The following is a 13,612-nucleotide window of genomic DNA, read 5'->3' on the forward strand; positions in this document are numbered from 1 at the left end:
TTTAAAAAAAATCTTTTCTCAGTTGCTTCCTTTGCCCTTTCTTTTCTCACTTTTCCTGTGCAGGAATCCACTTAATTGCTATGATTTAATTTTGCACACATAATCTTAAATGAGTTAAATAATGTAATTAACAGTTGTCTGGTAATATTTTAAATATGTACCGACAATTATTCACTAAAGAAAAGTATGTTTTTTTAACTTACTTTTCACCATTCTAAGGCTGATGATATTGCTGAGATTCTTTTCGTTGTTCTAATAAATCCTGGAATCACAACTGCTGCACACTAGTCTGTACTTTGATCTTTTTAAAAAAATAAAATGTGTAAATTTAAAAAAATTGCAAATGATTACTATTTTTACTCTTGATATGATTCTGAATCTCTTGGCAAATATCAGTTATTTGCCTCTTTTCTTTTAAAACCTAATAAAATCACATTTAAATTTATGGATACAAAAGTCCATATTGATCTTAAAGGTCAAAACACTGTTGGACATAACTCTTGTCATTTATTAATTTCATGTCATGGTGTCACTTACATGCACTCAAAATTATTTTTATCCCCATTCCATTCTTCATTTTTACAAAAACTGTGTCCCCTTCATCTTCACTGTAGTAGTTCTAGACCAAGTTTACCTGGAGAGCCAGTGTTTTTTTTTTTTTTTTTATCAGGGCACAAAGAAAAAAACTAATGAAACAAAACAAACGAACAACAGGACAATATTTCATCATTTAATATGTCAAGTGAACCAAAAGAGCCACTTGTATCATAAGAGCTGCAGGATTGCAGTTCTCTGAAAGTCCTTTTTTAATCCATGCATTGTTTTTGCAATTATCTGTACTGTATTAACCCTCTAGAATCTTTATATATAAAAATATTACATTCTTCTATTTCATCTATATTAAATCCTGTTTTTAAGAGCTGCACAGTAATTTTGTAAAGTTCCCCTCTGCAGTGTTATCCTTACTTTAGTGGGGGGGTTTTTTGTTGCATGCTCACATTTACTGTTACACCTGAATTTTCACATTGTGACAAAACAGGACATTAAGGGTGCATGTGTGTCTTTTATCAAACAATAGCCCCAAATATTTAAAACAACCCATCCTTTCTAGTTCATTACATTCCCATATGTGTTTTTTATTAATCTGGAGACTTAACAGCTTTTGTACAACAGCTTTTGTTTTGGATGATGAATATTTATAAGGAATCCTACATTCTGTAATGTCTTTTACAATTCTTCCCCCATCCAAATAACAATCACCTCTGAATAATCAAGAAAGTGATGGAGTTGTTCATATGACTAAAATATGACTGTAAATAACAGACTAAAAATGCAGCTATGAGGAGTTCCATTTTCCATGTGATAACCTAACTGGACCATGTTCCTATTTTAAAACTAATACTTCTTTGGGTTAATAATTATTTTTTTTACCCACCTGTTCAGTTTTAATTTTAATCCCATCCCTCTCTTTCGTAACATATTCATTTAACTCCTTTCTGTTCTTGTCTTGTCCCACCGCCATATTGAGAAGTTTGTCCAGGAAGCAGATCGACCACTATTCTTATTTTATTGGCGACACAAAATTATTATTTTTTTCTGTAGAAAAACAACATTTATTCCACAGTGTACAAAAGAAAGTGAACTATACGACACTACTTGTTTCTACCTAAGTCGTCATGTGAAAGAAGTTAATACGAAAAAAATACAAATAAAACCTTGTGTTCCCCACCAAAGTCGCTTCCACGTCATCATCACAGTGACCCAACAGTTCCAAGATCTACAATAATCCAAACCAGAGACTAAACAACATGTTCAATGTTTGTTGGCATCATTAAAAGCATCAGGAGTTTTCCCATCAGGGTTGCAGCGGTGTTGTGTTTAATACGGTGTATTTGGCAACATTGTCTTTTCCTAACTGATGAATCATTTTTGACTGCGCAGTTGCAGCATTTACAGCAAGAGATTGTTATTTTATAATTGTGGAACAGAGTCAGCGGCTTTTCGTGGTGAATAAAACTATGCCACCGTATTAAAAGGTGAATATTTGATGTGAATCATAAACAGAAGGTGGCACTTTAACAGCTTTCTATACTCAGATCCAGTTGGTTATTCAAGAACTGAACTGATAACTGACAACATACTTTCATTCTGCGTACCAAGTTGGTATTTGTGGAGTCCCCAGCCAATTTATCACAACTCAGAACAGCTTGAGTCCACATTTCAGTCTGTTGACATCACTTTGGTTCCAGATGAGACCTTCTGCGGCCCTAGCGGGTCCAGGGACCCCCGGGGCGTTCTGTCCCCGGCTGCTCTCCATCTCCACCGGCTGCTCACAGACCGTCATCGCTGAGTAGGTCTCCACCATGAGGGACGACGGGTCGTCCGACTGTCCAGGAACCTTCCCGAGAGGAAAGTCCTTCCATAAGACCTTATCGGAGCACACCTGCCACGGAGAACCTCTGAGCACCTTGGCTTTCTCGGCCACGACATCCATCCGCTGGAGGTCGCCGGACGACTCGCTCCTCTCCCCGCTGCGCCTCAGCTGCTGCCGCCGCTTCTCGTGCAGGCTCTCCAGGGTGTAGATGGGCTGATGCTTCTGCTCCCGGGGGAGGCTGAACTCCACGGCGGGGGTCTGGGTGTAGATGGAGCAGAGCTGGAGCAGCTTCTGCTGGGTGTCCTGAGGCAGCGGGTGCTCCATGTCGTCCAGGATGAGCTGCAGCAGGTGAGGCGTGGAGCCGCAGGGAGCGTCCAGGCAGGCCGACAGCAGCTGCTGCCACCGCAGCTGGAGGCGGTTCATGAAGATCCTGTCTTTCATCCGGGCCTTCTTCTGCGTCTTCCGTTCGAAGCGGAACTCGAACTTGTTGCTGTTGCACAGGAGGACCTCCGAGGCCCAGGCTGAGAGGTAGAACACCCTGAGGTCCGTCTGCTCGGTGGCTGCTACCTTCAGCTCCACGAACAGCTTCTCCAGGAGCAGGTGGATGAACGAGGGCGAGTTGAGCATCTTCAGCAGGGGCAGCCAGAACTGCAGGAAGGGCTGAGGGACTCTCGGTTCAGAGGAGCCGGAGGTCTCAAACGGGTCACAGCCCAACGTTTCCAGCTGCTCGGCTGTCGGTACCAGAAACCCGTCCTCCAACAACACATCGACCAGCAGATTGCTGGAGTCCAAAGACAACTGCTTGATCTCCCCCAGCAGCCAGCTCATGTCTGCAAGGGGAGCCAGGCCCTGGTCCTCCTGAGGCCCGTCCAGACTCCGGTACCGCTCTCTCTCATAGGAGATCAGGAGGTCCCGGGCGGCCTTGTAGGCCTCCATCTCCTGCCTGCTCAGCAGATTGCCCTCCTGCCGCTTCAGCTCACCATCCTCCTCCTCTCCATCAGAGTCTGACTCCCAGTCCTCGCCTGCGTCCCCTCCCAGCTGCCTGGACCAGTACTCCTGCTGGAGCCACTCCAGCACCACCTTGCATCCCTTCCGGCACCACTTCAGCGTGGGCAGCTTCTTATGGGTGAAGTCGTGCCGCAGGTCCACCACCCACTCCGGGATGTTGAGCTTCCCGGCCAGCCGCCTCAGTGGCCGGGCTTTCCTCCCCTGCTGCCTCTCGGTGATCAGATTCACAAACCGGACTAGGGCCGCCCCGTACAGCAGGACCAGGTCGTCTCCGCTCAGCTGTCCGGACCGGTCCAGGACCTGGCCCCGCACCAGGTCGGCCGTGCAGTCCACAGCCACGGGCGTGTTGTGGGCATACCGGCCCCTCCACGCTGAGACCCTCTGCAGAGCGAACCTCTGCAGGGCGGGATCCTTGGAGTAGAGGTGGTCCAGGACCTGGTCCCACTCTGCCTTGTTGACCCAGGCCACCACATGGCGCCTCTTCCCCGAGCTGCTTTTCTTCATGGCGGAGGCGCTGCAGAACCACGGAGAGAGTTCAACTCAACACCGATACCTCCGATACACTGGAGCTAAAAACACGGAGGGTAGAGAAACGAGGCATGAAAAGGTTCACGGCCCTATTCTTCTTCTTCTTCTTCTTCTTTTCTATTCTTCTTCTTCTTCGTTGCTATTCTTCTTCTTCTTCTTTTCTATTATGGCGGCTAGCAAGCGTCTTTGAGGTGCATACCGCCACCTACTGTACAAGAGTGTGTAGCGACACTACTTCACGTCTATTAAATGGTTTTTTTTTTAAATTAATCTGTAAGGAAAGCAGATTAGGGAAATATCCGCTAGCTTTCCTTCATTTCCCAATATTCATATAAGAAGATCATTTTTATTCAGAGTGGCGGAAACGTGCTTCCATAATAAATATTCAATAAAAATGTAAAAATAAAAAAAAATTTAAAAAGTAACGTAAATCAATTTTATGCTGAAACCGCCACAGGCCATGTTTTTGCTCTTGTACAACGGAACTGCCTTTATTAAAGTAACTGCGCTGCCATGATCTGAGTTCCGTCCTGCTGAAAACTCTCGTGGCTGTGGAGCTGCTAGACACATTTCTGCAGCTGAACTCTTGTACAGGATACAAAGTTACCTCTTGCATCAATCAACATTTTTTTTTGGAAAAGTTTGACACGACACAATGAGCCTGCCCGACAAACTGGTTTGTTTGGCGGTTGGCACAAACTGGAGCGACTGGATTGGGATGACAAAAAAGGTAGATGATGATGATGATGATGATGATGATGATGATGATGATGATGTGGATTTTGTCAAATGGACTCCGGTAGGTAGAGGAAGAGGTAAGGAAAAACATGTGAAAGATGACAGAGAGTCTGGTAGCCATAATGAAAATCATCCATGTCAAGAAATTTTAAAACCTAGTTGGGAAAAGGGAAAAAAATATTTAAATTCTTTTGGCTGGGTGATAGAAGAGATTATAAAAGACTTTGATTTATCTCGTATAAATATCAAACAGTTCCTCTGTCACCAGTTTGTCCGTCTCTGTTTCCTAACAGTGTTGTTGATTTTACTTTGTTGCAGAAAAGGGGAAAATTAAACCTTTCAGCTTCATGTTCAGCACAACCATATTTGCAGAAAGGAGGACGATCCTTTTCAGTTTGCACAGGTGTGCTCATAACTCGAGGAATGTGCAGAACTTCCTGTCTGGTACCGCATTCCTGAAAACCAACGAAAAGCAAAAAAAACCTCGGATCTTAGGACGTTGCTGACCAAAGGAAACCATAAAGTGAATGTCTGAGGATGATGAACATTCAACTGAAAACTAACTTCATCGCGATGTAAGACTTCAGGTAAAATTACATTGTTAGCTGCTCATTTTATGCCTCTGTGTTTTTAATGGCGGACCTTAAACGACGGTTGTTTTCCTCTGAAGGACTGGGTGGAGAAACACTGAAGACTGAAAATATGAACTTTGAAGGAGAGGAGTTCTGTTCTGTAGTTCAGGGATTAGTTTGAAACAAAGTTATGAAAACTAGTGTTGCTACTGGTTTAATTAAAACTTTTTATCTTTGTTTGGCAACAAACTGTATCGTCCTGTGTTAATAATTTATGGGTGAAATGAAAATGTAACAAACAAATCGCTTTTACCACGTCAGTAAAACAAAAGCAGCCATGAAACCTGTCAGTTTATTTTCTTAGGTTAATTTGCTGCTTTTGTTGTTTATTGCTGAGAGATATCAAAGTTTTGGCTTAAAAGTTCGCGTTGAGCGCGTGTACGTGGGGACTTTCCAATACGCGTCAGAGCTCGCGACGCCTTGTTGGGTCGCGCGCCTAATTTAAAGTATAAACTACAAATCTAATTTCAAACTAGTTTCATACAATATTTGAATAAATATAATAATAAAAAATAAACACCTTGTTCGCAGCACAATAATATCAACAGATGACATCAAATAAAACGTAATAAACAGGAATAAAATAATTTGTAACCAGAAAAATATTACTGTTGCTGTTACTGGAAAGTTTCATAATATACAAAAGGTATTAAATGTGTTTATCTATAGACCAGTGATATTTTTGTTTAATACAGCAGAAAATATTTTCCAGGCTTTAAGATGACAAAGTCATTGAGAGATTACAACTACAGCAGATTTAAAACTTTAATTTATTTTCTCAATGTGTTTGTTTGCAAAAACTGTAGAAGAAAGAAATCACTAATATTTAGCTATTTATTTATCACAAGTCATATTATCACCTGAACATTCAACAACAGCATCACATGCTGCATGATTTCCTAACATTCTGCAGCCCTGCTTCATGCTGCAGTTCCCAGAGTTCCTACAGGTTAACAATGTGTTTGTGTTTCTTGTTTTACAGATGTTGACCTTCAGCTTTAAGAGTCAATTTGGTTCATCCTTCATCTCTATGAGAGGTTTTCTGTTCCAGACAAGTTTCATCCTCATCCTGCCTTTGACAATGACATTCTGGGCTACAACATTTGTGCTGCTGGTAAATTTATTTATGACAAAGCAATGGATATTTTTATTAGAAAAGTGTTTTTTGTTGTTGTTTTTTTTACAAAATGGTAATTTTATAAATGATTTGAACTCTGTCTAAAGAATCAGATCCATACAGATACAGTTTCTTCTTAAGTTTGACATGTCTTGAAAACAAATTCCTGTGTTTGTTACACACAACATGCATATTTTAAAATGTTTAAAATATGCCAGAATGTTGCCAGAGGGTTTTACTGTCAGAGGTGAAAACGTATGACATGTACTGATGTTACTGATTGTTGGTGTATTTGTACTCTTCAAAGTATCTATTTTTTAAATTGTGTACTTTGATTTTAGTATATTTTGTTTCAAGAATTGTACTTCATTAGCTTTGAGATCTCACACCAGATTGTGCTCAAAAGTGCCAAGGCTGAAGCATATTATTCTTTATAAGAGTGCACAGCCTGTTGACCAGTAGAGAGCATTGCATGACCTTTTTTGCTTTGTTTAGCTTTGCCTCCATCTGGTGTTTTGCCTGTCCGACATGGTGAAGAACGCCGAAAGACCCTCAAAAGCAAGACATGATGCTGAGTTCCAAAGAAATTCAGGAACACATGAGAAAGAACATTAATTCTCATCTCAGTTTTTTCACAACTCATCCTGATGATCCTCCAGACTTTTAGGAAAACGTTCTGTGAACTGTTTGGAAGGTGTGTGTCTCACTGGATCTGGTGTTAGCGTAACTGCATTACAGAAAAAGATCACACCAACAGTAAAACGTGGTGGTAGTGTGTTTTTATGACCTAACCTGCAGGATCTCTGCATGTTGTCCTTAATGCTGGACTGCAGTTGCTGCTGCTAAGAGTGACCCAAACAGTTATTAGGCTTTGTGGCAATCTCTAGGTTTGAATTGTTTCTCCCTTAATGATGAACATCGTCATTTAAACCTGCATTTTGTGTTTTTACTTGTGCTGTCTTTGACAAATATTTAAATGGGCTTGATGTTCTGAAACACTGAAGTGAGGCAAACATGTAAAACGAGAGGAAATCTGGAGAGGGGCAAACGCTTTCACAACACTGTAGGTTCTGATTCCCTGACGCCTCCTCGCTTCCCTCATCCTCTCCTTGGCCATCGGCTGATGAACAGCACCAGGCCAGTGGTGCAGGTGTCCTGGTTCGTTTGATAGATCTGGAGGAAGGTCTGATGAATTTGATCAGAGACCAGTGCTTGTAGTCCTGCAGATCAGAGGTGGATGAGTGTTTATTAGAAAGAAAGAGAGCAGACACACCTGGGCAACAAATAACAACAAATAAACAATGAGCAGTAGAATGCTGCTTTGTTTAACTGGGATATAGTCATGAACAATAAAAACATATCTCCCTAAATGTCAAGACAGTTATCAGGAGTTTTTTTTAGTTGATGTGAGATGGACCTTTATGTTGTTTTGGGTCAGCAGTGGTTCTGAAATTGAAATCTCTCTTATAAAGACCACTTTATCCATTCTCTCTTTCTTATTGTCTATCCATGACCTCTGACCTTAACTGAGGCAGTGAGGCCTTCAGACGTTTAAATGTTCTTCTGCTTCTTATGTGAACCTAGATCAACAAGTTTGTCTGGACAGATTGTTGATTCCTCTTGGAGTCATTTTGGTGGACTTTGTATCGTTGGAATAATCTTCACTGTTCCATAAAAATAATAATAATATAATAATTAGAACTTCATTTAGCCATTTTTTTTATCCCACTGAGGTCAAAAGATCTTTTGTAAAATAAAGACCTGGCCAAGACTGGCAGCATGTAGAGAGACAGAAAAACAACACAAAAACAAAAACCACTCAGTCACAATAAATATTAACTTACAATGAAAAATGAGTCTAAATGAGTTCATAAGTTCTCCATCTGTGGATCACGGTTCTCTCTGAGGTTCTCTGTCATCCCAGCCTTTGTGATGGAACGTTTTCCAGTCTGATGGATGTCAGTGAATTTGTTTCTCATTTTAAATTACTTTAGCTCAGCATGTTAAGTGTTGCAGTTTGAGATCTTTTAGTTACTTCATGTTGTCAGAGAGGTTCTAATGAAGGGATTTTCTGTTTCAACCGGTCAGACTGTAGGTTTGGTATTTTCATGATAAATAAAATTATCTTTAAAAATAAAAAAATAAAAAACTTTTGTATATACTTGGGTTATGCTTTTCTGATATGTAAATTGTATTTTATGACCTGAAACATTTAGGTTTCACAGAAAAGCAAAAGCAGAAGAATGTAATCAAATTTGGATTTCTGTAATTGAATTGTATAGATTGTAGCTATTCTGGGTGGATAGTCTTGTAAAGTTCCTTAAGATGAAATGTGTTGTGAATTGAAACTTCATAAATAAACTGAATTAAATTCAATAATTGCAGCAACTAATACTAAGGACAGGTTGAAGCTAATCTAATAATATAAATAACTGTTGGTATAAATTAATGTTATGCAGACATAGAACTGCTAAAATGTGTCATCAAAGCAGGATAAACAATAACTGATCTTAAAGGGAAATGCTGCTGTCAGCTACAATCTGATCCTAATTGTTAGAAAAAATGTTTTTCTTTTCACAGGTGATTCTGATGAGAAACTTCAGAGTCGATTCCATCACATGTCACCTAACTGAATACAAGATAGGAGAAGAGTGCTGTCCTATGTGTTCTGCTGGTATGTTCCAGTTATGAATTATTGATTATTCTCATATATACTCTGTTATAGGTAGGCTGGTTTCATTGCCTGAATCTTGTTCATCATGCAACCCATCTTATTCTTTAAAATGATAAACTGTTTATTTTCCAACAGGCTATAGAGTCAAAACAGACTGCACAGAGTTTAAAAGTACATCCTGTCAGAAATGTTCAGATGGGACGTTTATGGACCTGCCAAATGGACTAAAGAGATGTAATCCATGTTCTACCTGTGATTCAGGTGCAGTTATGTTGACTTTGTTTTCTATTTTTATGTTTTTTTTATGAAATCATTTGCACAAACAGTTGTGTTCAAATATCTGCAGTGTGTTAAAATCTTTTATATTTCAGCAATAAATGCTTCACTCACTCCATGTTGTTCCTTTTCTACTTTCAGTTTATGAAAGTTGGGTTTGTTGTTTTCTGTCACTTTACATCTGATACATATTCACTTACAATGTAGAAATATAATTTCTATAAAATCAGTGCTAAATCTGGTTAGTGATGTTGCTGTTATTTTGAACACAAATGTAAATTATGTAAACGATTCAGATATTATTCAGCTGGACAAACTGTCTGACTTAAAGATGTCTTGAGATTCACCATGTTGCTGTTAGTTTTCTCCATACATGTGTAATCTGAATATGTTCACAGGAGCTGGGCTGAAGGAAAAGCAACAATGTGAAATAACTGCAGACACAGTTTGTGAACCAATGGAGGGATTCTACTGTACAGACCTTAAATCAGGAGGTTGTTCTGTAGCACAGAAACACAGGAGCTGTGAACCAGGACATTACATCAGCAGGATGGGTTGGTCTGATTCTCTTCAACACATAAATGCTTTTATTTTTAGATGAATTCTGACTTTTGAAAAGAATAAACTGAGTTACATGTTGGTCAGAACTAAAAATCAGATCAGAATCTTCTGACTAACTTTAAAGTGGTTTGTGTTTCTCCAGGAACAGCCTCCACAGACACAGAATGCTCTGAATGCAGCAGTGGATCATTTTCTGATGGAACAATGTTGTCATGTCAGCCTCACACACAGTAAGCTGGTCTCTTACAAACAGCATAAACACAGGATAATGTTTTACCAAATGATTTACCTGGATTCATGTTTCTGTTATTTCAGATGTGAAAACGAAAACCTTCATCTGATAAAAGCAGGAACAGCTTCAACTGATGCTGAATGTGGAGGAAAAAGTTCCAACATCACAGGAATTGTGATCAGTGTTTTGTTTTTGGTGGTTTTTTTATTAGTTGCAGCAACAATTGTTGTTGTTGTTCTCTGGAAAACTGAAAAAATTAAAATACCAAGTGAGTTGGAAAAAAACTGTAGTTAAAATATTATCAGCATTTTATTTTTTACTGTTTTAATAATTGTAACATTTCATTTTTAACAGACATTTGTATAAAACGACAAAAACCCCAAAGGGTAAGTAGGTTTCTAACTGAACTGTAATGTGAACAGATATTGATAACAATATTTAGTTTAGTCAATAATTTGTCTCGTTTTCTACCTGAAAGGACCAAGCAGATGGAGAAGAACAGGAAGTTTGTTTAAATGCACGAGGTAAGAAGAACATTGTTCTTTACTTAATAATAATAGCATTATTATTATTATTATTATTATTAATAACAATAATAATAATAATAATAATAATATAGGATAGATAGTTTTTTTCTGGTCATTGTTCTGAAAGTTTGATTATTTTCTCTAAGGAATGAAATAAACGTCTTTATAGTCTAAAATCTGATATCAAGGATTCTGGTTGAGCAGCTGTCTGGATGTTTCCATTAAAATCTAATAGGTTTGGTGCCTTTTTCTAACAGAAATGATGCTACCAAATATTGACACCACCAGGTTCTCTGATCAGCACCAGCAGGCAAGACGACTGAACTGTCTTGCAGATGGACACAATGACCAAGATCGGTGGAGCAGGAATTAAACCAGCAACCTGCCGATTGCAGGGCGAAGTTTTACCACCATCACCAGGAAATGAATTACTCCATGTGAAACCAACCTCAGACATTTGTACAGTTTTATAAAAACCTGATGATCCACCAGCTTTAATATCATTTCATTGATATTCATGTTCTGCTTCACAGGAACCTGATATAAAATGTTAACATTGCTAATATGTTTCAGATTTTCTGAAAACCTAGAAACACCTGAACAAATATTAGTTTTTATTGTTTTTCTTTTGCAGATAAAAATGCACAAATTAATAACTTTGTACATAATAAATTTCATTTTATTAAATACCATCATGCTTTTATTGTCACAAAGACATATTCACCATAGTGACTGTTGTAGCAAAGTGGTGAAGAAGTGAATTACCAGATCCATTCATTGGTTCATTTGTTCTGCTCAGTAGAGACTATAGACTATATAATTTTAGATAAGAAGTTAATTTAGATGCCAGCTGAGAAATGAAGAAAACCTGAAACTGGAGTCGTTGCTATGTTGAATTTTCTGCTTCTGACTGTAATAATAATATAGTCAGGCTCTGACTTGTTTTGATGTCTCTTTGAAGAACAGCTGTATATAGACATTTGTTAATTAAATATTCAAAATATTAATTTTGAATATTTAACTTATAGTTTTGCCTAAAATCTTGTTGACTTTGTTTTTCTGGCTCAGGTGAAGTGTACTTCTCTAAGCAACAAACTTAATATTTAGTTAGCAAGCTAAATAAATAGCTAACAGTTAAAATTTTTCAGTAGTAGTCATTATAAAAACTGAATTAAAAAATCAACAACATGACACGCTAACCATGTTGTTGGTTACTAGTGAATTATAGATTCACTGAGTCTGTGATTATAGATTCTGGCAGTGTTGAATGTAATAAACCTGATAACAAAAACACAGTATTTATTGAACAAACACAGATTGGCTCAAAGGTGCCTCCATACTGTGCAGTTTGCTATGTAGTCAATATAAACAGAATCAAGCACCAACTTTTTTCAGCCCTGCTGTATTTATGTTTAAAGTAATTTTTGACTGGAAGTTAACATTTTGGAGCGAACCAGCCAGAGTCCTGCCTTAAGTCTGATGAGAACAGTGGTGGTTTCTGATATGGGCAACAGCCCAGGGTGGCATTTTATAAGGGGAGGCATAAGCACCCCATCAGCTCCCGATGTAATTGGAATCCAAGATGGCTGGCAGACACACATGTTGACCTTTCTTGGAATATCCTGTCAGTCCTTCTATTTTAGGAGGATCCTAGAAGTAAAAACATGCTGATATGCAGGAGTATCTATGTAACAATATTATTAATTTAGTTTAGAAAATTTTATTTCTAATAGGTAGGAAATTGTGATTCACCATGTGTCCAACACAGTGCAGCTCATTGAACAGTGTTATTGTAATGTTTTCACATTCCTCTCAGTGCACTAAGATACCAGTCGGCTCTGTGGAAATATTGGTATGCAAGACTTTTATAAGATTTTATTTAATTTTTTCTTGGTTTTTTTATATGTTGTGTTATTGTGTAATCTATCTATCTATAAGTTAGTTTAATTTTTTTTTTTGTGCAGATCAGTTGTAGTTTGTGTTAGTACAATTAGATCACAATGCAGCAAAGCATAAGGAACACTATAGAAAAGTCCTGAAAAGTCTCTCTGACTCCTCTGATGATGAGGCAGCAGTGATGAAGAGTGGCTGCCAGAGGACACTAGAGACACAGGAGATGTGGATGATGAAGGAGATGCAGACAGTCAGGATGCTGAAAGTCAAGATGATGATGGACAGGATGCAGAGGAAGGTCAGCATAATGAGGGAGCTGAGGAAAATGTCCACATTGGACCTGCCCAGAGCAATATTCACAATATTGTTGCCTGCACTCAACCCTGAAAATATGTCTGGAAGTCCAAGACAATGACTTTGATGGAGACTTTCCACCTTTTCTAGGAGAGTAAATGTTTTTTTTGACAATTTCTTCTGCAGTATTCAATTCATTGAGGCATTGAAAGACCCAGGCATCTATGGCACAGGTCAGAAACTCAAGAGTGGAAAACAACTGAAAGAAGAAGGCAGAGGGACCTGCTCTGTTGAAACATCACTGTCATACATTTGCTTGACAGATCAGTCGTCCTCATGGCATTGACGTGTGCTGGCCAGTCCCCTGAAGACAAGGCCCAAAGATGGCTGAAGAAAAAACAAAGAAAGATCCGTGTCCAAAGACCCTACATGGTGGCCCTTTAAAACCAACACATGGATGGGGTGGATCCTGTTGACCAGTGTGTGGCCATGTGTCCCCACAGACGTAGAAACAAGCGGTGGCACATCAGAGTGTTCCTTCATTTTTTGGATGTGACTGTTGTTAATGCCTGGCGACTCTACCTGATGTCTGTATTAGAAAGGATGAATCTCATCTTCAAATGTTCTGTGACATTTACACTGATAAATTCTGGCTCCCTTCAGCTGTAGGAGGTGAATAGAAAAGGAGACAGCACAATTCCCTGGGGAGCTGCAGTGTTACATATCAGACATGCAGCTCTGTAATCTCACAAACTGAG

At 39.0% G+C, this 13,612-nt stretch overlaps 2 protein-coding genes across 3 annotated transcripts; one reads left to right on the forward strand and one right to left on the reverse strand.

Annotated features, from left to right (window-relative positions):
* Positions 1 to 716: 716 nt before the first annotated feature.
* Positions 717 to 4,065, reverse strand: las1l (LAS1 like ribosome biogenesis factor). Its single transcript, XM_028013084.1, has one exon. It carries the CDS (start codon positions 3,884 to 3,886, stop codon positions 2,198 to 2,200), a length of 1,689 nt encoding a protein of 562 aa, XP_027868885.1. The 5' UTR covers positions 3,887 to 4,065; the 3' UTR covers positions 717 to 2,197.
* A 983-nt stretch (positions 4,066 to 5,048) lies between these two features.
* On the forward strand, positions 5,049 to 10,840 carry LOC114142343 (tumor necrosis factor receptor superfamily member 5-like). Of its 2 annotated transcripts, none has more exons than XM_028013588.1 (9): positions 5,049 to 5,223; positions 6,263 to 6,394; positions 8,978 to 9,071; positions 9,207 to 9,332; positions 9,746 to 9,901; positions 10,051 to 10,138; positions 10,224 to 10,408; positions 10,495 to 10,526; positions 10,619 to 10,840. In XM_028013588.1, the coding sequence occupies exons 2-9, from the start codon at positions 6,263 to 6,265 to the stop codon at positions 10,757 to 10,759; spliced, it is 954 nt and encodes a 317-aa protein (XP_027869389.1). In that variant the 5' UTR covers positions 5,049 to 5,223; the 3' UTR covers positions 10,760 to 10,840. The 2 variants fall into 2 exon arrangements, with proteins under 2 accessions (XP_027869389.1, XP_027869380.1); XM_028013579.1 differs by having other exon boundaries at positions 5,051 to 5,235.
* Positions 10,841 to 13,612: the final 2,772 nt, after the last annotated feature.

This window comes from Xiphophorus couchianus, chromosome 1 (genome assembly GCF_001444195.1).
Source record: "Xiphophorus couchianus chromosome 1, X_couchianus-1.0, whole genome shotgun sequence".
Classification (NCBI taxonomy): domain Eukaryota; kingdom Metazoa; phylum Chordata; class Actinopteri; order Cyprinodontiformes; family Poeciliidae; genus Xiphophorus; species Xiphophorus couchianus.

Coding starts and splice junctions, on each gene's coding strand:
- las1l (XM_028013084.1), bottom strand. CDS start 3,886: ATGAAGAAAAGCAGCTCGGGGAAGAGGCGCCATGTGGTGGCCTGGGTC.
- LOC114142343 (XM_028013588.1), top strand. CDS start 6,263: ATGTTGACCTTCAGCTTTAAGAGTCAATTTGGTTCATCCTTCATCTCT. Junction 10,139..10,223: donor TCATGTCAGCCTCACACACA/GTAAGCTGGTCT, acceptor CTGTTATTTCAG/ATGTGAAAACGAAAACCTTC. Junction 10,527..10,618: donor AACGACAAAAACCCCAAAGG/GTAAGTAGGTTT, acceptor TCTACCTGAAAG/GACCAAGCAGATGGAGAAGA.